Here is a 23,567-nt window from a genome sequence, read left to right as displayed (position 1 = left end):
GTGAGGAAGGGAGAGAGAGAGAGAGAGAGAAAAGGAGAGTTGATCCTTAAAATGGATGATATGAGCTGACGAATTCGTATGGATCATTTTACGTAGATAAAATATATATCCTGATCGTGTTTATCCGTGATCGCATGGGAATGTGCGATCGTGAAATAACGCAGAAGAGGAATACCTACTACCTACATCGAACAAAAGGATAAGTTGGAAGGAAGAAAACAGTGAACAGTCGACTGCAGTTTTTGTGATAAATTGCACGATCTGATATCGGTGTACCAGAGGTGAATGTGGGCCATATGTTAAAGTTCAAAATACACTCAGAAATAAGGTATCCGGGTGCATATCCGTTGGAAACTTCTGACACTTTAAAGCGTGCGCATACTGCGTTTTCCGTATCGTGTACATGAAGGGAACGACAAATCGCACAATCACAACGTGCGCGGCTTACTATTCACTCGATTTATTTCTTGTATCCCTTACCTTGTGAAGCGTAGATATGTTTAAAGATGTTTATTTGGTAAACGATAAGCAATACGTCATCGATACCTACGTTTTGAATCTCAAATCGTATTTTTCATGAAAATTACACTGCCTTATGGTCGATTTCGCGTACATCAAAAGAAGATAGAACGATAGAATAAAATATATACGAAGGAAATTATAAAATTCGTTGTATATATATTTAATAATTTTTATTATACTTGCACGTATTAACAATATGTACATATTATAAGAAGACATGAAAAATACTGTGGTGTAGAAGTTACTCTGAATTATTACTTATCAGTCACAGGGAGTCAAGTTTAGCAAAGGTTTATGGTTACCTTGAGGGTAAACAGTGATAAAAAATTAATAAAAACAAAAAAGAAAGAGAAGGAGATAAATAATGAAGAGGTACAAAGACGACAGGATTGTCAAGGAAGGAGAAGAAAAAGAAAAAGAAAAAGAAAACGGTAAAGATGGAGAAGAAAAGTGGAATACAGCAACGGCAGCATCCGCATAATATATCGAGGAGGGCTTGATTCTGGCAGCGCAAACTACTTGCTAACTTTGTAAGACGAGCTACGCAACTCTGACGAAACTCTTTGCCGACTACTTATAAACTTATCTCGCACAGCACGCCTTTAAAATGATATACATACATCCTTTCCTTCTCGTAAGGATAAACGATAAGGGTTGCCATGGAACGGCCTACAAAAAGAAAAACCACACGTTGAAGAAGAAAAACGAAGGGGACCATTCAGAAAGAGCAAGCGAGTGTGCTACATCGTCTCCGAAGAGAAAATTAGTTTTTTATGGTCGGCTGATTTGGAAGAACGATAGAAGCCAAAAGAATAATGGGACTCTTTTCTTTTCAACTTTCATTCTTTTTTCTCTTTTCTTTCCTTTTCTTTTCTTTTCTTTTCTTTTCTTTTCTTTTCTTTTTCTTTCCCTTTAGCAATCGTCATGGTGTCTCGGAAGCTTTTAGCGTTTCATAATTAGTCGTGGTATTTATTTTTATCAAGAATAGGTATCGTGACAAGGCAAAAATATCTACCGAACATCTTTCGGAATTTTTAGTTCTAGATAGAAATACGGAATGGAGACTGGAAGTCGTTCGTAAGTTTTTCACAAGACTTTCTACGTTCATCCGTTTTCAAAGCTCTCTGTTACTCCCTGTTTCTACTTTACTTCTTCCTTTTCGCTTTCAGACTGACACCGGAGACAAATCGATGTCACCGGTAGTGCAATATCTCTACTGATTTACAACTATTTTTTTTCTCTTGAGCGCTTTTCGGATTGTCTAGCGAGATAGCGTATTTCGAAGGGAGATCGATTTATTTGTATTCGCCTTCGTGCTTGGTACTTCGAGCTTCGTTTTCAAGCTCTCTTTAACACACGTTATTCACTAAAATTATTACTTTTATTGAAGAAATGTTGAAATCAATTGGAAACAATTTTCGAATATATGATGACTCAAGAACGAGAAGTTAAACATCCGAATGTTTGTTGATTCATGTTTTGACGTAAAAAAAAATGTAATAAATAAAAAAATGTCGAGTAATTCTGCGATTATTTGTACGTGCATGCGGGATGGTACTGGAAATCGATGCGTGCTCTATCAGGAAAGAGAAGAGAATCAGAGAGAGAGAGAGAGAGATAGGGAGAGAGAGAGAGAGAGAGAGAGAGAGAGAGAGAGAGGGAGAGAGAGAGAAAGAGAAGGACATCGTATAAAACACACATATACAAAGATAAATACGTACACACATGTTTCTGCATTCGATCGTTCGTATCGTATCTCTGTCTCCTCTCTGGCCGCTCATCTATTCGTCCACGCATGTATTTGTGTCCCGGATATTTCGTGCATATATGCACGTGTGTTTCTCGTTTCAGATAACTTTTCCGCGCGAGGAGGTTAACGAGGGCAACGCGGAGGACAGCGAATGAATATGGATGAAATATGCATTGCTTCGTTATTGTTCATCGGGCGGCTTAGAAAGCTAGTACCTCTCTCTCTCTCTCTCTCTCTCTCTCTCTCTCTCTCTCTCTCTCTCTCTCTCTCTCTCTCTCTCTCTCTCTCTCTCTCTCTCTCTCTCTCTCTCTCTCTCTCTTTCTGATATGTTCATCCTCCTCTCTTTGTATATTTGTCTCTCTTCTATTCGCCTTCTATTCCTCTTCCTACGGTTCCACTTTTCATCACCATATACGAGTTAGTATTCAATGCTTGTACTGGTAGATCATACTCAGGAGAATATTATATCTATCTCTCTATCTTGCTTTCCTTTATCATGTATTCTCATCTTTGTCACTCATGAACTATAATGATTCGTTTTTGATTTAGACGTATGACATTCCATCTATAGTAATCCATAAAAATCAAGAAAGATAAATAATAAATAAAGTATTGTAAACACCAGTTCAATATTTTTAATGGAAAGCATTCAGGAAAATAATATATGCCATAGTCGATATTGTTTACAAGTCAGTGTCGTTTAGAATGTTGCGTATGGTGTCACAATTCACAATACATTTTAATGGAATGTTTTTGTTTTGTCATGTTATATTTTATTTTGCTTTTTTTTTACGTCAGTTTACATACCCGTTAAATTTTTAAATAGGCAGGAAACCAGAAATGTTTTTTTATGATTGGTAAATATATTGATTGAAAAGAGTTTCAAACTACAATGATATTGGAATTTGTTCATAGGACTCGACGAAGTTTCGATCTCTTTTCCTTTATCATAGCCTCACTTTCAAAGTCACGCATCGGAAAAGGATCAAAGGTATTCCTTCAAACTTACTTCTTTCGCATTATTCAAGAGAGAAGTGAGGAGCCTTTTGAATGAGTCCGGTCACGCAGTCGCAAGAAAATTTCACTTTTGGCAAGCAGCATTTGGAAAATGTTGAATAGAAATATCCTTGAATTCTTTACCACGGGAATCAGGAAAAAGTGTTGATCGAGGAATGTTTTCACGTCAATCTAGCTGTGGTTAAGAGCTATTTTAAAAAAATAAATAGTATTTGCTTAGAATACATATTTTTGCTTGAGGAAATCAGTAAACAAGAAATGAAATAGAATGTGACAAGATGATAGAGAGGGAGAGAAATTTAGTAAGGGTTATAGATCACGCAGTCATATGTATAATATACATCTTTGCGCAGATATTGACTACGACTTCGGCCTATTCTATATCTGTTTTGGTATAGTTAAAACGACTTCATATCAAAAAGCTTTATCTTTTCATCTTATCATCTTTTCATAATTCTAATCGCATTTTATCGATTCCGAAAGATCTTTTGATTTTTTGATCATGCTTCATATCGATCATGCATCCATGTATTGCGTTAATCTGTAATAATAATTGTAATCATATTTTCTTGATCAGTATATTATCATATTTTCTTACGATATATAATGATTATAAATTTATGGAATATTATAGATCAGTAGCGGTCGAGGTATATGAATATCAATAATTATCCTGTTTTCTAATAGAAATAATTCATGTAGCATGTTCGTGTAATCACGATTGGAGCAGTGGATTTATTAAAGTATCTGAATCAAAACGTTTTCAGAGAATTAAAGAGAAAGAAAATACGCATGTTCGGAAATATTTATATGGGTAAAATTTGTGCAATCTTTATTTTTCGTATGTGAGTGAAAGAACTTTGAGGTCTAGACGAATAGTAATGTTCATATAGATATATAGGTACTATTTGTTCGTGTTACGTATACAAATTCGAAGCAATTAATCGTGAGTTGTATTTATCGAGTTCCATCTCTGTTTTTTCGATTCAACTTTATCTTTTAATTCTTTAACGCATGGAACTTTAATCGGAAAATGACAAATAGGATTTCAAGGTGAACTTGTAAAAAATGGATATTACGAATTAAATTTTTTATTACGATACTATTAAAGTTAGTTATAGTTTACTGCAATACTGTCAAATATAATTCGATCTGTAGATTGAAGTAAGAAAGAGAATACTTGTATTGTCCTTTAAATTCGGAGCAAGAAAGTAGTTTCCTTTATGAAAGTAATATGGTAATTTACGGGTCAGTTCTCAGGATACCTAACGTTGTAACGTATAAAACTAATTGTTTATCAATGCACAGCGGGATTCTCTGGCATTGCCGCAAGAATACACGAAGATAGAAAACTCGTTAATAAGGAAATAAATATTCATGTCCAGCTTACGTGCGCGTTGACAGAGAACTAATTTATAACTTTAAAACAGCACTTCATCGACATAGCTCTTGACAGGTTCGTTATTCATGGAATAAATAATTCATGTAAAAGAAAGGAGGAGGGAGGGGGAAGGGTGTCAGCACCTAAGCCGAATAATCATAAAAAGCGTTTCAACTCTTTGATCAAGGTGAGACGGCTTTGAAATGTCTGAAGGTTCACAAAAGGAAAAAGAGAGAAAAATTTGCAAAGTCCTTCTGAAAAACCAGCTAAATATTCATAAACTCTCGAAAGATACACAGCTGAAGACTTATCGAAAAAAATAGTTCACGTTTGATTGTTACAAAATTATTTTATAAAAATATTCTTTGTGAAATTTTGCAAAATTCCCATGTACTTTCAATATTTTTATATACCGTCGTGATATCAGAGTCTACAGATGTAGGTATTTTCTTTTTTCAATTATATTTAATATGAAATACATACATGTCGTTGTCATAAAGACATCGTTACATCAATAATGACATGATTATATAAGACTCTTGCTTTGCGAATCGATTATTTAGTGGATCGATTTCAAAGAAGAAAGCTCGTCTTGCGAAAACAAATAGCGGAGCTTTTGAGCTTTCGGGATAAGAATCGACAAGGAACGTGCCGAGCTTACTCGGAAGTTGATTTACGCGCGCTCGTAAGACTCCCGACGTTATGAATATATCACTGTCATATCGATGTAGTACTGCAGGTACCTACTGCGCTTGAAATTAGTCGCTTGACAAAGTACTGCAGACGGAGTTCCCAAGTTTCTTTTTTATATTTTTTACGCGCTAATAAGAATGCTTCTGCAATATAATATATAATGTCTCTGTTTTCAAAATAGAAGGAAATTAAAACATAATAAATAAATATTTTGTTTCAGCTAGATAGATAAACTTAATAGCGATATCTATTAAATTAAAAGTCAAGAAAATTCTTTAAAAGGAATAACAATATCTATTTAATCAATCTATAAAGCAAAATATTGTATATAATTTCGATTAGTTTTAATAACTTTTTAATACGAATAAGTTAATGTAACAAACTTTTATTTTATCATGCAGATCTAACTTGAATAGTATATAAGACAGTTTCACTGTTACTAACTTGATCACTAGAACTTATTGTAGTTGATAGCATGGCAAGCACAGAAGGTAGTTTCTTGGAAAGTATATAAAAGAAGTTGAAAAATCGATGCGAGAATACCGTCTGTTTCGTCGCGTCTGCGACTTTTTGCGTAGAAGTTCATCGAATTGCTAGACGAGACACCTTTTAAAAGCGTTGCAACGACGTTAAACTTTGGCATCGAATACCTTAAATCGTTTTTCGAATACGTTTTCCTTTTTTTTCTCATTGGACCGTAAAAAAAGTGGACGTATCTGTATACGTACGTCGTACGTGAGGAAAAGAAGAATAATAGTTCAGGAAAAACAAGATTGGTAATATAAAACAACATCTATATATGTGCATATATAGAAATGATTTTTAGTTATAATATTGCAATATAAGCTCATATCTGTGTGTAAATATGAAGGGGTTAAAATAAGCTACTTATCTGAAAGAGAAGCAGAATTTTCTTTTATCACTAAAGAGCTGAGATTTCGAACGCGTTATGGGTAAGGAACATAAATACATTAGATACGGAATCATTGTATTTTTATTTTATTTTGTACCTCGTGCTTGATGTTTATATAATATTATTTTCGTGTTTTGAAATTGTTGAGTATTAATTAATCTGTTTTAACAACGGACAACGAGATTGGCTTACAATTCGGTCGGTCGATTTTTATCTTTTTTAATTTTCATCCTTTCAGAGAACGTCAAATTAATAACATTGAATATGCATGCAAATTTGACTGAAATTTGACAACATAAAAAAAAGGTGTCGAAGTTTTATAAGAGCACACATGTTTTAAACTTATTTTGAATGTATTTTTTATTATTTCATATATCACAAGAAAATCTTAATACATATGTATATATTCTGAAACGTAGCGATATGATTTCAGAATAGCAATAAATTTTCCGCTGGGATCTCAATATTTCTGTTACCGAGTGACACCTCGTTGCGAACGTTGAATCGATAATCGTGTCCACTGCCAACGAACATGTTCGATGAATCGTGAAATTACAGACGGCTATATATATATATATATACATATATATGTAGATAGTTCGTTATAATCTAAAAATTTGACGATACACGAAAATATGAACCCTGTATTGCTATTAAAAATCAATAAAACATTTCCATATGATAGTGAATTCAGTATCATAGAAAGATAAGATATTAATCGAGTTATAATCAGCGGATGAAATTTTTGGATAAATTTTAAATACCTTCAAAGATAAATGAACACCACAAGTAATTTCATCCTCTCGTACTTCTTTTTTTATATCACGACCATTAAACGCTTGCCTCTTTAAAAAAAGCATTCTATTAACGAAACTATCGATCAAGCTCGTGTCGACAACGAAACTATGACATACTGTGCTCTCACAGCTTCAACGTATAATTTCACGTGCTCTCTTCTCGCACCCTTCCTTCATCTTTCGTACTTCGAAAAAAGGGCTTGCACGGTTATACGTCGAAGTAGCTCATAGAATTATGCAAAACGTTGTTCCTCCCCCAAGAACTAGAAGAAATCTTGTAAAAGAGATAGTATAGTATAGGTATAGTATGGTAATCAGTATAAAAAGATCTTGATTGTCTACAGAAGGAATAAGAATAAAATAGAACTTTTTAAGATGATTTTAAATTTACATTGTATCAGAGAAGGGAAATTATATTTTGATAACTCTATATTCTAATTTCTCAAATTTAAAATAAGTAAGAGTATACGAATATCATGTGTTCTATCATGCGTTATAATACAATAATCGAAAATAATTATCTGTAGCAATTGCAAAAATATGAAGAAAGTATAACATCTGTAAAAACACAGTAATTATTTATTTTCCTGTTAGCATAATGATAAAAATATTCATAAGATAATTCAAATATTCTTTTTTAGGTAGGTCATCCTGTACAAAAGACTCGTAAAGCAGCATAGCAGATATGGAAAGAGAGTTGAAAGTGGGGGATTGTATGTAATTGACCTCGGCAGGAACAAAGCTTACTCATTAATCAACGGTGACGTACGGTTGACGTCACGTCCCACGAGCCCGGTGCAACACAGACGAGCTTGCCGGTCCATTTATTTACCATTAACGGCTCATTAGTGCAACGGTACTCTCGCCTGTCGATCTCTTGCGAACGAACGTGCGTGCTTGCTTGCTTGCTAGCTTGGTTGCTAGCTTGGTTACGAGCAAGCAAGCGAGCCGATGTGGTTGCTCGTTCACAAACGATGATACTCTTTCAGCTTGCGAACGAGTATCGGCCTACGGTTTTCAAAATACCGCCTATATCGTCGATGAGCATTTTAGCGGCTGGATGGTATACCCTTTGCCATCATCGTTGCTGTTCACGACGATTGTTCGTTGTACGTACATTCATCAGAATTCAGCAGAATTTCAGATAAAATTCATCATTGATACGTTTATAATTACATTGGCATGGATGAAGAAAAGAAAATATTAATTAAAAATAATCTAAAAAAGTGTTTACTGGGATAATGTTACGTTTGGATATAACTTTTCGTTATCTTTTATACATAATTTCGTTTATCGTTTTTAAGAATTTGTGTTATTACGCAATATGCGAATTTAAAAACGTTGCGATTGAATTCGACATACAGGAGGAAATGTATGCTGTAACAGGAAAATAAAAACTAATATGTCGAAATGAATTTTATAAGAAACGAGTGAAACGATCTAGTCCACGATTGCAAGCGTGCTATCGTTTATCGTCTAGTCGAGTGGTGGGAGTATCGATTCTGCTGATGCATCGTTCCTTCCTGAGTGTTCCTCTTTTTTCGAATTCTTTAACAGGAGAGAGTACAAGGAAAGGCTTTCAAGAGTGCAGAGAAGCATTTTGCAAATCATTCTGCATGGCACGATCTTTGTAACGTTACGAATGCGTTCTTATTAGTATTCTCGAATACTTGGAAAGAATCGTGACTTTGCGAAGTATTATTCATTTTTCTTTCTTTTTTCTCTGTCGCAAAATTTTTCCCTCCTTTCCACATTCCATTTGCAAACTCTGTCGCAGTACATCGTGAGCGTAAATATTTTAATTGTCGCGCTTAAATGATATTTCAAATTCTAGTATAACAAAAAAGTCATATAAAAAGTCGTAACGTATCGTTACGTGTAGTATACGGACGCGTAGCATAAGGAACGATAAACGTAATACTGCGAAAGACCGTAAACGTTGGAACAATTTTTACATCGGCAAGTTGTATTCAATGTTCAGTGCCGTGAAATCGTAGGATGAAATTTCAACTTGCAATGGATGCATATACGAATGCATATACGAAGAAAGGGAGATCGGTTCATTCATATAGTAGTCCTGTTTCGTTGAAAATTCTTTAGTAGTAAGTATAGAACGTCGACTAAGAGAAAGAGCAAGAAAGAAGGAGGGAGAGAGAGAGAGAGAAAGAGAAAGAGATGGATTCTTACTGAAGAAATAGAAGTGGAATAACTTCTACATAGTAGAAAGACTGAGTAAAAGAAAGACAGAGAGATAAATAAGAAAGAAGGGATATAAAATCTCTAGGGTATGTGGTCTAACAAATAACGAGTGTATTCGATACACGTAGCAACGTTATGGTAATAAAAAGAGGTAATAACTTGCTTCAGGCGAGATCTACGGGGTGTCTCGTGTCTCCAACTTCTTCTATTTCTTTCTTTATTTTTTCTTCGTCGTCAAAAATAGCCATTTCTTTCGGCTTTCTTCAACGAAGAGGAAAAGAGAAAGAGAAATTGAAGACAATTACATAACGTCGTTTATACGAGCATATTAAACGTGCCCACGCTATCGTTCTTTTTACTAAACTCTTTGAGATAGCTTTATTAGTTTCTCGAAATGATATGGCTGTTAATATGGATTTTTTGTTACGTAAAATCCACAACTTTCAACGATAAACGATAGAGCACTTTCAAGGTATTAATATAACATGACGATAAAAACAATTGTTTTCTGATGAAAAAGAAATCGAAGCAATGAAACAGATTTTCTCATTTGTAGGTTTCGATGAGTACTATAAATATAATGTCAACATAATATATGTTCGATAATAAAAATACTCTTCTTAAAGTTTTGGAATTTACTTTTATACTATTGTAAGGTTTTTCTCTATTCATGGAAATGTAAAGAAGATTCGTTGTTCTATAACACTATGTATATTTATGTACATACATATATATATATATATATATATATATATATATATATATATATATACACACGTATACATACATCATGAAAATGTCCTTTACAATGTTCGTTCATTCTTTTACTTGGAGACAGTACGCGTAACGTGTTTCTGCGCAATTCCAATGGGGTGCAATCCACAGTGGTTTACGGTACATAAAAATGCACAGCGAAACGATACCACGATTTTATATCGTGATGCTTCATGCTCGTTTCGGTTCGCCACGAAATTCTTCGGAACAATGCTACATAGCCGATAAAGTTTTTCCGATCCGTTATCTTTCTCTTCCGACCATTCTGTAAAATTACTTTTTCCAAGGTAGTCTAAATATAAAAAAGATAACGAGCGGCGCATGTTATACGATCGTTTTATGAATTTAATTATTATTCTTATTTCTTTATTTATTGATTAAATGTACCTACTACTTATTAATTTTTATATCACATTGATAAATTTTACAAACAAATATTTCCAATCAATTTCGCAAAATTCTACAGAAAGATGCACATATTGAAACTTTCATCGCTAAATTACAACAAAATTAAAGACAGTCAGAATACCAGTTCGAATTGAATTTCTCGCATTTTGTTTGTTGCCGGAACGAACGTGGAAACCCGAGGGAAAACTCGAGTAATCGTACTAAAATCTCGGAACCGATTCTTCCCGGTCGAACGAACGTATCGTTTCGTTTCAATTACGCATGGTGAGTCCTCGCGTCGCTTTCCTGTCGATCGGCCTTTCGGCTTCCGTCGTTTAAAACATTTTGGATCTGGCGCTTGGTAACGTTGAGCGAGATAGGATTGTATGCTGTGCTGTGCTGTGCTATGCTGTGGTATGGGAGGTTAAGGGTCATTAGGCACGTAAAGGCGTATTCTACGAGAGCGTTCGTCGAATCCTGATCACGTAGGTAGAGTCGATGCAGGGCCAGGTAGATCCATTTCACGTTTACCGTCTAGGTAGCTGCTGTCGTTGCTAGCTAGCTATCTCCCACGCACGCTCTCGTTCGTTCGTTCAACCGTTCGTGGGGTCCTCGCCAGGATAATGTCCGGATTCGTATTCCCACGTGGTGCCAGGATCATGTAGATCCGGCTGCCATTATCGGGAAATCCGCCCATCGAAAACGTGATACCCACCTTTCGCGCCACGTAAATCAAACCGCATCGTCAGCCAGCGCGAGATATTCCCAAACGCTTTGCTCTGACCGTGATCTTTCTAGGCTGCTCCGAAGAGTATTCGAGAGTATTCTCACTTTTCTTCTCTCTATCTTCTGAATAATTCGTCCCATCGGTATCGGAGCCAACGCATATCACGTTTTTAGTACACACATCGACGATCGGAGAGAGAGAGAGAAAGAAATAGAAAGAGTGAGAGTTCATCGGATTTAACGGCAGGTTATTTGCTTCTACGTGTGAGCTTTCGATCGCATTGACAGAGAAAATACTTGTTTGCAATGCTCTTTGTAAACAGGATTTCAGAGATACGATTTTATTTTTTTATTTCTTTTTCCTTTCTATTTTTTTTTTTTTTTTTTAAGAAATCTTTCCCTTCCTTTTCAATTTTTATCATGCATGCAGCATAGATATATTGTACAAATATGTAATCTGCTTATTCGCACTTGTCATGTTCAATAATAATTCGTATTTATGATACATTTACGATGTGAGACAAAAGTTGTGGTTATTGCTGTTTACAGAATGATATCAATTTAAGAATTGGATTTATTAGAATTTTAATTTAAGCCTAATCGAAAGTAATTCTATTGTTCTCTGGCAACTTCGAATCAGAACTATGATTCGTCGTAGGATTATTTTAATTCGATCGTTAATTGATAAAGTATCTTTTAAATCCTTTTATTCGTGTATGTTGCTTAATTTGGAATATTCTTTATATAATTCTCAAAATTGCTTTCTGAAAGAGATGATAGAAACTTCTTTTTCATTTCTCTTCTATTTCTTTCCTTTTTTCTCTTCGCCCTCAATTATATTCGACATTCCATCGGATATATTCTCTTCGGATTTTGTTTTCTTCTCTCTTTATTTTTGAATCGAGGCCATGAAATTACGAGTATAGATGAATCAGAGCTTTATTGGAAACGCAATATGAGATGTACTCGGTGTTGTACTTTTCGCCATTCTCCGTGATTCCATTTGAGAAAGGAATTTATTTTATTCTTAGTATTTCGTGTTCCGTCACGGGATTTCTAGATAGAGCCTCTGTAACGGCCCGATGGAAATATCATCGGTTTCTATATTCTCACGTCTATGTATGGACATCGAATCTCGGATGAAAGGGATTTTTTGAACGTTTTCATATTGCTTTACAAAAAAAGGAAAGTTCTATTGTTGGACTCTTGATAACGAAAACGATCTCTTTTATCAAATGTTACTTTGATCCTAAAAACTTTTTATATAAAAAGAAAACGCTTTATAATCTTTGATAAAAGAAGAAAGAACATCATAATCGACAAAATTAAAAGAGGCTGTAGTATAATGATATGCGTGACAGCGAACGTATCAGGCATAAATAAAATTGTGAAAATAGAAACCCAAGATAACAAACTCTGTTTCATATAAATCGTCTTTGTCTTTGTACAGAGACAGAACATTAACAGGAGCTTATTCTGTTGGGATTGGAGAGGTGTGTATCGAATGAAAAAGAAAACGGTAAGCTTTTTTAACGATAGCCATGATAAAATTTAACGTGTCTACATCTTTCCGTTCTTCTTTGTCCTTTTTCGACGATCTTTTGTCTTTGCTTCCTCCCTCCCTCTCTCTCTCTCTTTTTACTTTACAGCATCCTGTACCTTGCGCCCTACGGTGTTCCAAACCCGGGCGACAAAATAAGGGCTATTTCAATTGTGGCGCGCTAAACCGCCGGCAATTACCGTTAAAATTACACGATACTTACTGGCGCACCGAAATTCTGCATTGCGGCGGGCTCCATTATTTCTATGGTACTGTGGCATAGGAAGTATAGGGTGAGGCAGCAGAGAGCACGAAGGGCGTGGTGGTAGTATAGAGATAGAAAGAGAAAGAGAGAAGGAGAAAGAGAGTAAGAGAGAGGGCGTTTGTACGCATTCATTGTGAATCGAGCATAATGTTAACGACTCTTCAAAACCACCTGCGTGCACTTTTTGTCTGAATATGCTCAGGTGTGTACAGTGAATAAAAGAGTCGCTGATTTGTCAACCTTTCCAAAATACGACATTTAAGTTTTCCTTTTAAATCATTTTTTTCGGAGATATCAAATCTTTTTGATTCTAACTTCGGATTGAAAATGAAAATATTCTTTTAGTATTTTTCTTTAAGTAAGAAAAGAATTTATATAAACATTTAAAAGTAATATTTAAGATTAAAAATTAGATTTGAAACTAATTAATTTTCGATTTTTAGGTGTTTGCTGAAAAACTAAAGTTTCTCAGTATGATAGATGATTTGAAATAATTAATTAGTCGGTGATTTACATCACTTGTCAACAGATTCGAAGAAATATTCATATCTTATATTAAATAATCTTGTGCATGTTTTTTATTTAATCCGAATTGCTTATAAAACAATTAACTTTCCGAATGTCTAAAATACCGCTATGGTTTCGCAAATAAAACGTCTTTCGCAAGAACGACCCTAATTCGAGAACGTTCGGGAGATCGATGAGGAGACTTGCGTTCTAGAAATTCTTGTCATGGTTTGTTCGATATCTTGGTGGTGCCTGGAGTAATAGAAATTTGTGGTGCGAAAATTCGAGCTCGTTTATAAGCCACGATGACAATAGCTGGTACGACGATAATTAAACAACGAACCGCGAGGGTAATTGATTGAGTGCGAACAACGGTGACGTTGTCGTCAATATTGGTATCGAATAAAATACGCAATGGAAGTGGAAGTGGTAAAAGGAAAGGATATCTAATAGAGGTAGGTGATTTAATAAAGCATCCATCCAACAGGCTCTATATGTATATAAACATACACTTTATTATGATAATTTATAATTGTTGTTATTCACAGTGAGTATGCGTGGTTAACGTACTGTAATTAGATGTACAAACTGGTCTATGGAATAATAACCTAGAGAGACTAATCGAATTGCGACTAATTATTGCACACGGCCAACGTTTCAGCGTTTCCGCGGCGATCTCTTCTCATTGATCGGCGTGATGACAAGTTACTGTAATTTCGTTATTTCTTTTATCTTCTTTTTTGATGAAAATGAGCAAAATGTTTTAATTTATGCTCTCTCTCTCTCTTTCTCTCTCTGTCTCTCTCCCTCTCTCATTCTTTCTCTGTTTTTTTTTCATTGTTTTAATCAAAAAATTTAACATGATCAAATGATAATTGATCATTCTTTCGATTCTCAAAACAATAAAATTTTATTGAGTCTGCAATACTGGTCGGATTCCTTCGAGTGAACATTCGTTGTGTAAAACAGTATTTATTTTCAGTTCTGTAATATGTTTGGCATAGTGTAAATGTATAAATGAAATATTATTGTTTTATTTACAAAATTACAGTATCGTGTAAAACAAAACTCAGTATCGTGCATTTCGAACTGTACCGTATTCTATCGAATTATCCAACGTATTGATGTTTCTAATTTATCACATTAATCATAGAACAAATTTTGTCTTTTCCTTGTTCGATTCGATTTACTATAAAATGAGATTAGATATGTCAAAGAGAAAACAAGAAACAAAAGAGAATGATAATGAGAAAAAGGATTTAATTTAACTGGAAATAGTAAGTAAACGATTATCTTAAATCTTTCAGAGAAAGATTTCGTTTGAACAGAACAAAAGCACGATTCGATTTTACTTAAGAACAAGTAAGCGATTTCGTTTGGCATTTCTTCGAGAGAAAATCGATCGATTACACCTTTCAATATCGATAGATTTTCTATTCTTCTTTATCCTTCGATATTCCTATTCTTCTCGTGCTAAATTTTTATATTCTCATAGGTCGAAAAGAGAAAAAGAAAAATACAAAGAGAAAGAACAAATATTTTCAGATGTCGAAATGTAAAGAGAAAAAGATGACTGACAAAGATTGATTTAAAAAAAGAATTTTTAACGTTTTGAAAACTCGATTCTATGTACTTCTCACATTTTTTCATATTTTTCAATCTAAATTTTGCTAATTCAGTTTTAAACATGGTAGAATAAATATATATTGATATAAAAGGAAAAAAATCAAATCATTAAGAAAGAACTAGTAAGTATTCTTAATCAAGAGAATTTCATGATGTAAATGAATTTATATGATATATGAACTAAAAAATGACAAATAAAAATCAGTTCGTTAAGAGAAAAATATTTAATTCAGTTTATTTTGGTATTGATCGTTATTTATTAATAGAATATCTTTTGCTAATGAAGGGAGAGAGAGAGGGAGAAAGAGAGAGAGAGAGAGAGAGAGAGAGAGAGAAAGAGAGAAAAAGAGAGAGAAAGAGAGAAAGAGAGAGAAAGAGAGAAAAAGAGAGGATATAATTACTGATGGAAACTCTTCGTAATAAGCAAGAAAGACATGTTAAATATGTGGAACGATGCACCTGTGAAAGTATAATTTATTTGCATTTTTTATGTTTATCAACTCGGGCGAAAAGGATAACAAACTATACCATCAGCATATCAGTGACCAAATATTACGAATGTATTATCGATTGATCATTAAAACGCGAAATGTATAATATACTTGCCGTAATTAAAATGATTGTCTAATGCATTATAATCGAATATAAAAACAACTTATTGCTGTTTTTTGAGAAAAAAATAGAAATATATTTGATTTCTAAATGAGCATTTTTTATATTTTTATTTGTATAAAAACAAATTTACATTCAGTTTTGATTATTTTTTGATTTTCAAGATTGACGGTGACTCAAACAATTCATTTAAAAGTTTATATTTTTGATAAAATCAGTGAAATAATCAAATGATTATCATGATTATAAGACAGCAAATTCCTTTTATCTGATTTCTTTTTAATTATCTAAATCGTTCGAGGTTGTTTCTCGCAAGATGTTAATACGATATGTTTCTTATCTAAATCACGTATAGAGATTGTAAATAAACAAAAATTGAGATAATTTATCGGAAAAGTATTTCATGATTTTACCAAGATATTTTCTGTGTTTTATGAAATCAATATTTCATATTTATAAGTTTATATAAATATAGTTTTATAACACTGTATAATAAAATATCTTGAAAATAATTATATACCATTATTCGATATTTTAATTATATGCTAAATATCGTTTTTAACATAATATACACTTTCATATTAGCTCATCTGAATGTATACACATAGAATCGATTTGATCAAAGTAAAGATTAGACTATTTTGTGATTCTTCTCCGATTTTTATTATCTTTTGTTTATGTTACTTTTACCTTTCTCTTTGTATTTATTTGTCTATTTTCTTCTCCTTCTTTTACATTGCATAGATATACGATCCTCTTGCCCGCCTTTTTGTCCACTTTAAAAAAAGAAATCTAGTTGCCAGCTTGTAATTTAATTAAATCGATTATCTCACCTCGTTAACCTTTATTATCAGGAATCACGAATAAATGAGTTTTTGTTGAAACGTATCAATAGCGCTGATTAACATTTTTGAAAGGGAGAGGAGCTGCGTCAAATATTTCATAAAGTAACGAAAGACTATACATATATTAGTCTTATCGTTTCACATGGGGTATTCAAGGAATTAGGTTGTATTAATTGTATTGTTTTTTAATATCATACGATGAATTTTTACATTGCACCTTTCGCGCATTATTTTTATCCGCCGAAGCCAAGAGCCATTTAAATATGTAGATTAAAAGTATCGTAAAATAATCCTGTCCTATCCTATTATTTTATTAATTACGTAGTATGTGTGTGTGTGTGTATGAATGTGTGCATGTGTATGTGTAAATGTATTTTTTTCCTATATAATATATATATAATATATATATGTATATTTCTTTTCTCCATTTCAGCTTCCTATGTGTAACATATTATAAAAATATGTATGTGAAATTCTGATCGCACTGTAAAACGAGTTCCTGTTCCTCGTACGAGGCGTATACTGTCTTCCTACGTTAAATATCATTTTCGAAAGATTTATTTACAAATTATACAAAGAACAAAATTTTTATCTTTTAAAATAACATGTTCGATGTATACATTTTAACGTTCTCTTTAACAACATCATTGCAATCTTCAAAAATCGAATACGACGAGCCTTTCTCGAGAAGAAAGAAATCATCTTTTCGAAGATTGAAATGCGTGAACTATAGAAAAAATAGATTTTGTAAATCAATAATTGTCTTCTGCAAAATTCGAATTGTTCTCGTAAATCAAATGTTTCTGATGATAGCTAATAAATAAAGTGAATACACATCAGCAATGTATGATGTGTATATTTCGAACTACGAAAAACGAAACGAAAGAAGAAAATTTACAAAGCCTCTGCGGTATATCATATGTATATATAATATATATATACAAGCATTAGTATTTTTTTACGAAATGTTCGAAGTGAAACGCTTTCGTGTAAAGCTCAAAAGATTTTTTCGTGTATTTCTTCCCTTTCTTCTTCTTTATTTTCTATCTTTTTTTTTTATCAAGTCTTTCATCTAGTTTTCATACAAAAGCTGTACGAAACGCCCTGAATCAATGATACCATTCCTTATATCCTAAGATTGGCACCGTGTATGTATAGTATACGTGCACAAAGTTATAATTTTTGTATGTTGTGTTAGTGAAGAAAGAATGGGAGTTGTGTGTGTAAGAGAGACAGAGGGAGAGAGATAAAGATAGAAACAGAGAGAGAAAAAGAGAGAGAGAAGAGAAAAAAGAATGATCAGGTCAAAAAGAAAAGAAAAAGAAACGGAGAAAGATTCGGAGCGAAGTAGAGAAAGAGAGAGAGAGAGAGAGAGAGAGAAATAAAGCAAACTATGTTACTTTGCGTGACTTGTAAGCATCTCGCATCGCGTTACTTTTCGTGTGAAAAATAAATCTCTCGTACCGATACTTTTCGAGTTCTTCTTACTGAGAAAGAAGAAAAAAAGAGAGAGAGAGAGAAAAGAAGAAAAAAGAAGAAAGAAGATAATGATATTTACAATTACGTGATATCTCTTGGCAGATCCTTTTTCGCGTTTCTCGTCGAGGGAGATCGACTTTATTGTTCGTAGAAACGAGTTTCGCTTGAGGAAAGAATGGCTAAGTTTCTCCTGTCCTCATTGAATTGATAAGATTTTGTTGAGAAAAGAAATCAAATACGAGTATATTTAATTGCTATTTCTTTTTTCTTTTTATCTTTTCTTTCTCTATACTTCATCTCATCCTCAAAGTCGATCGCTATATAGAAAGTGTGATTACAGTGTGATTAATTTGATATATTACGATCGATCGACTTCGAATATTTTATAAAAAATTCATACTACATATGGTAATTCATAAATTAAAATAAACGAAGAAAGTAAAATATTAAAATATATAACCATTTATTATATATAATAAAATAAATAAATTATAATTATTAAACTCGTTTCACGCAAATGCAAACTTATGAAGTTTTTCGCGTTTACACGAGAAGGATCAATTTTCGTCGTAGCAACTCGGTCTCTCTACATCGTTGATAAAAATTCATTTTAAAGTTCCGTACCTTGTAAGAATCTTGTATAGCGTAGTTATGTTAAATAATCACACAAAAAGAAAAACTTCCTTCTTTCTTTCTTCCTCTCTGTTCCTTTCTTTCACACGCTCTCCCTCCTCCTCTCTCTATTCTTTTTTAACTTTTTTTTTACCTATCTCCCGCCCTTTGGTTTAAGCTCACAAAGTTCCATTCGAAGAGTCTGGGCCAGTGTTCTCTCTTGATCGACAGATAAAAAACACCACAGATAAAACACGTAGAAGACGTAAAAACGATAAGAGACGTTGAAACGCGTTTTCTTTGCTATATTTCTTTTTTTTTTCTTTCTTTCTTCCTATCTTTCTTCTTAACGTACAACTATAAAACAGTTTCATACCACTCACGAATTCGCGGGTCGCAACGTTCACCGAGAGCGGATAAACACTCGCGCTGGAGGTCCTTCTTTTCTTTTTCCTTTTCCTTTTCCGCTTCTTCTTTCATTTCTTCTTTCTCCGAGTATCGTAGAAGCATCACGTTCAATCGTGAGACATTCGTTCGACAATAAAAACCGTGACTAAAGTGTCTCGAGAAGATTTTGAACCAAAAGTGCTGGTGCTGTCACACGAGACTTTCCCTTTCTCGCTTGGCGACAGGTCCGTACATTGCAACGAGGTGCCCTTTCCAATTGTTCGGACTTGTTGCTGTCTTGTTCCAACTGGACCGATACGCTTGCGACACGAGGCGTCGAACAATTCTCCTCCTGTGACAGAGGATAACTTGACTTAAACATATCAGCATCCCAAATTGATCCTCTAATTTTAAGTTTCATAGAATATTTGGACTCTAATTACGAAATCGAATAGTAAAGAACAATATTTGAAACTTGTACGAACGTTATTTAAAGGATTCTTCTATTAAAATTAAGCAAACTAATTATTGCAAACGATAGATAATCAGTATATGAAAACCATTTCTACAAATCTAACTATATAGAAATAATAAATGTAGAATACGATTGCGAGTTCAAGGAAAAATAGAACTCTTAATAAGTTTTTCTTGTAACAGTCATCGCGTAGTCTCTCTTGGCCTATTTTCCAAACTCGTTTTACTTGACACAAGTCGAACGAATTTGCAATAATTATAAGGGCTAACTTTGTCGAAGACGAAAAAGAAAATTGAGGAAAAGAGAAAATAGAGCTTGTAAAAAGGAACGAAGGAAGGAAGGAAGAAACGCGACGATCTGAATTGCGTAAGTTTTTACGAGTTGAATCTTTAATGACTGGAACGAATCGTGCTCGGGTTTTTTCTCTACCTAGTGAGAAGGAAACTAGTGAAAGAAGGAAAGAGAAAGAAAGAGAGGGGGAAGAGGGAGAAGAGAGAGAAAGAGAGAGGACAGAGAGAGAAGGGAGAGAGAGAGAGAGGAAGACAGAAAAAGTGAAAAAAAGAGAGCAAACGACTCGATAGAAAGCTGAATTCATTCGATCGAAATTATAGCGATACTACGTGACCGGGGAAGTTTAATTAATCTTTTAAAGGGGAAACGCGCTAGGGATAAGGCCAAAGATACCACTATGTCGATACATACCAAAGCTTTTCAATAGAGAAAAAAGAAAATCCTCTCAAATTAATCGTATTTTAGTAGTTTTTCGTGAGAAATAAATGATTGATGGCGATTAAGGAATTTTTAAAGAGAAAAAATTTGTTAAATTCAATAAAACTTCTATGGCGGTGTACAGATGTACATATTATTTAAGAAAAGTTTACTTTAATAATATCGACGTGACATACTTCTAAATATATTATTATTGGTTAATTAATTATGGGATCGCTAATCAGAAACGGAAATACTATAGAAATCTTAAATGCAGAAATTAAAAAAAAATAAAACGACAAAAAATCTTTCGAAATTCATTTCTTTGCGGTTAATAATCCGATTTATTTTACTTGGAACGATTTCCAATAAATGATTTCCGGGTACTGATAAATTAGTAGAAATAGATCGAGAAAAGGAACAAGATCAATGATAAAATTTTATTAAAATGTCTCATAATAAAGTCGATATCTATTATGTTATATGTCTATATATTTATTATGCTCGTACAACCTGATTTTCTTCGTTTTTCAATTCACATTGGCACGACCTTCGTGCCTGTTACATTATCGTGGCTATCGTTATCGATATATTATTAAAATTTATTATTTGCCGTGCTTTTGAGCGCCCATACGCACATAATCACACGCAATTCATCTACATATCTTACAGCGAGAAATACTCCCTCTCTCTTCTTGCATTTTTTATATTGAAACTACATATCTCTTATTCTCGTTTTTTATTATTCATATCAAGTAAGCCGAAGATTGATAATAATTTTATATTTCACCTTATTAATATTAAACTAAGAGTTATAAAGTATAGAGTTATAAAAGATTGAACTTACCGATAGACAAAGATTTCGTTGATGTTGATGAGCCCTTTGACGAGATTCACTCTGAAGTTGCCACGCTCGAATATAAAGATCACCACGATATATTAAGCCACCCCTTTTCGCTCTTAACATTAGGTGCCATCTGAAACACAATTATATTATCGATTCGACGATGAACAAATGTATCATGTAACAAGTGTATTGACTCGTACATAATTATTTTGTCCAGAAATATCTATCACATGATAATATTTCATTGTTTCTAGAAAAAAAGAAACCAATAGCAAAAAGAAAGTGAAAAAGTCTATCCATTGGCCCATTAAACCGAGCCATCATTTTTCCAGTCAAAATTTACGTTTAAAAAAAAAAGAAAATTTCTTTTTATCTCATTTGGAATAGGTTCATCACTAATCATCTATCCGAATGTACTCGTACAAAACAAATTCGTAAGAATCATGTCCTTTTTACGTATTGCTTTGCGCGCAAATTTATTCATGGATCCCTACCATAGGTTGTCTCTCTTTCTCTCGCACACGCGCACCAAGAGTATCGTATTTATGTGAGGAAGAAGAGGGTGAACGGGGTGTTTACGTCTGAAGAGTAGGTCGTCATAGGGGTTGTCGGTGTTGCTGAGAAGGCAAAGGCACACGATTCTTCACCCCTTCGATATGTTTGACCCGTGACTTTCCGATGATGCTTACCATCTTCTCTTTGTTCGTCCTTTATACGGATCGATCGATTTTCCTACCCTCCCTAGTATGATCGTTCACCGAAAGAAGAATTCATAGCTCATTAATTCCCGGTCCAATCATCCCTTTTCTCTCTTTCTCTCTGTTTCTCTTCATAACACCTTTCACGTACGTCCTTTTCAGGGATTAAACTTTCGACAGAGAGTTCGTCAAATGATTATCGATTATATCGCCTTTATTAAACACGAATTGTAGTATAATAGTGCGACAAAGTCATCGCTTTGACATGAAAAGCATTACATTCTATTAGTTTGTTTCGAAGGAGAAGATGAAAGAACGATTAAACGCTCGATTATAAACTAACTTTAGTCGCTTATGAATCATCTCATCACTGTTGACAGAGCGTTCAGTGGTCAATAATTTTCATGATTAGCTTTGAATTTGAATTACATATTATCCAATATATGTGATATGAATGCATTGAAATACGTTTACGTTAATCGATGCACGATTCTCTCCGCGTTTATACTGATATCAGATCGAGAAAGCGAGTGTATACTATCAAGAATTATAAAATTTAGAATTATTATCACGATTTTGATTTTAATGATGTTCATATCAAAGAGATATTTTCTCGTAATTTTAGAACTTGACTTTCGTGCAAGCTTAAGTTTTCCACTTAACGAAAAGTACGTATGTATATATCTCGTTTTCTTCTTTTTTCCCCCTCTCATTTGTTTTTTTATTCGCGAGAGAATCGACGTGCTTCCACGTGCGCAGAATTTACCTCTTTCTATTCAACCATCTTCTTTCCCGGGCATTCAATTCTCATCAAAAAACGTTTAGTTTCTCGCGTACCTTTTGCACGTAATTTTCATAAGTGCCATTTATTCTATCGTATGTAACTGTCATAAATGCGTTTTCATATCATTCGAATGATTCATTGCAACGGAAGTATTAAATGATTATGATTCATAGAAAATATTTTCTTTTCCACGTTACTTTTTCACTAAACATTTATAAGTATGGTTTGTTATAAACAGATAATCTTTATAATTTGTCAATTCTTAACTATTGCGTTATTCGATGATAGTTGAATACGTAAGAGAATGTATAGAAAGTAGGGGAGCAAAGCAACCTCTCCGAAAGGTTTAGCCAGTCGTATAATTTAGATCGTTATCAGGGCTATTTCATTTACACAAACACGTTTAAGAACGTCTTGCAACATTGATAATAGAACGATTTCAAGTCTTGCAATCAACCGTTCGACGATGTAATACGTATACGTTTTTATCTGCCATTTCTCGCCTGCAACTTCGATTTTACTATTTCCTTGCTCGTTAAAAAAGCTTCAAGAAATTCTGAAGAAGGAAAGACCGTCGTTAATAAAAGAAGTGAATAGGTCTATCAAACTTCTTGGAATTACAATGATCAATATAATAATTATATATAGATAATAAAAATAACGTTGATAACCGTAATGATTTTTAATGTCGTTGTTCATGGATAAACCTAGCTCACAAGGGAAAAGATGAAGCAAAGAAGACTTAAACATTCTTGGAACGATAATCCAATTGGATTATTGTATAAAAGTTCAAACGACTGACAATCTTATTCGCAATATTGTCCAGGAAACTGGTTTAGACTGTGATTGCGATAGTCTTACTTTCGATCGCGTTTTGACGTTCGTTACAATGAATTTCGCAGTGAAACAAAGTCCAGTCTCGACGCAAGAGTGGTTATAACGAAGTGGTAACACGCATAGCTTCAACCAGTGATATCGGCCATATGGTAGCTCACCGATAGACCGAATGAAACACGGTACTCC

The 23,567-nt window shown here is 33.7% G+C and overlaps 1 protein-coding gene across 2 annotated transcripts in view; it reads right to left on the bottom strand.

Moving 5' to 3' along the window:
- Positions 1-13,966: 13,966 nt before the first annotated feature.
- The window catches only part of LOC127065688 (protein O-mannosyl-transferase TMTC1-like), a 151,592-nt gene continuing 141,991 nt past the window's right edge, over positions 13,967-23,567 (bottom strand). For both annotated transcript variants that reach the window (XM_050998418.1, XM_050998419.1), the window contains exons 14-15: positions 21,063-21,192; positions 13,967-19,384 (exon numbers count right to left, since the gene is read on the bottom strand). In XM_050998418.1, the coding sequence (XP_050854375.1) occupies positions 19,199-19,384; positions 21,063-21,192 (316 nt within the window). In that variant the 3' untranslated portion in view covers positions 13,967-19,198. The remainder of the gene's footprint in view (positions 19,385-21,062; positions 21,193-23,567) is intronic.

This window comes from Vespula vulgaris, chromosome 8 (assembly GCF_905475345.1).
Source record: "Vespula vulgaris chromosome 8, iyVesVulg1.1, whole genome shotgun sequence".
NCBI lineage: Eukaryota > Metazoa > Arthropoda > Insecta > Hymenoptera > Vespidae > Vespula > Vespula vulgaris.
This window is presented reverse-complemented; position numbering and strand designations above follow the sequence as displayed.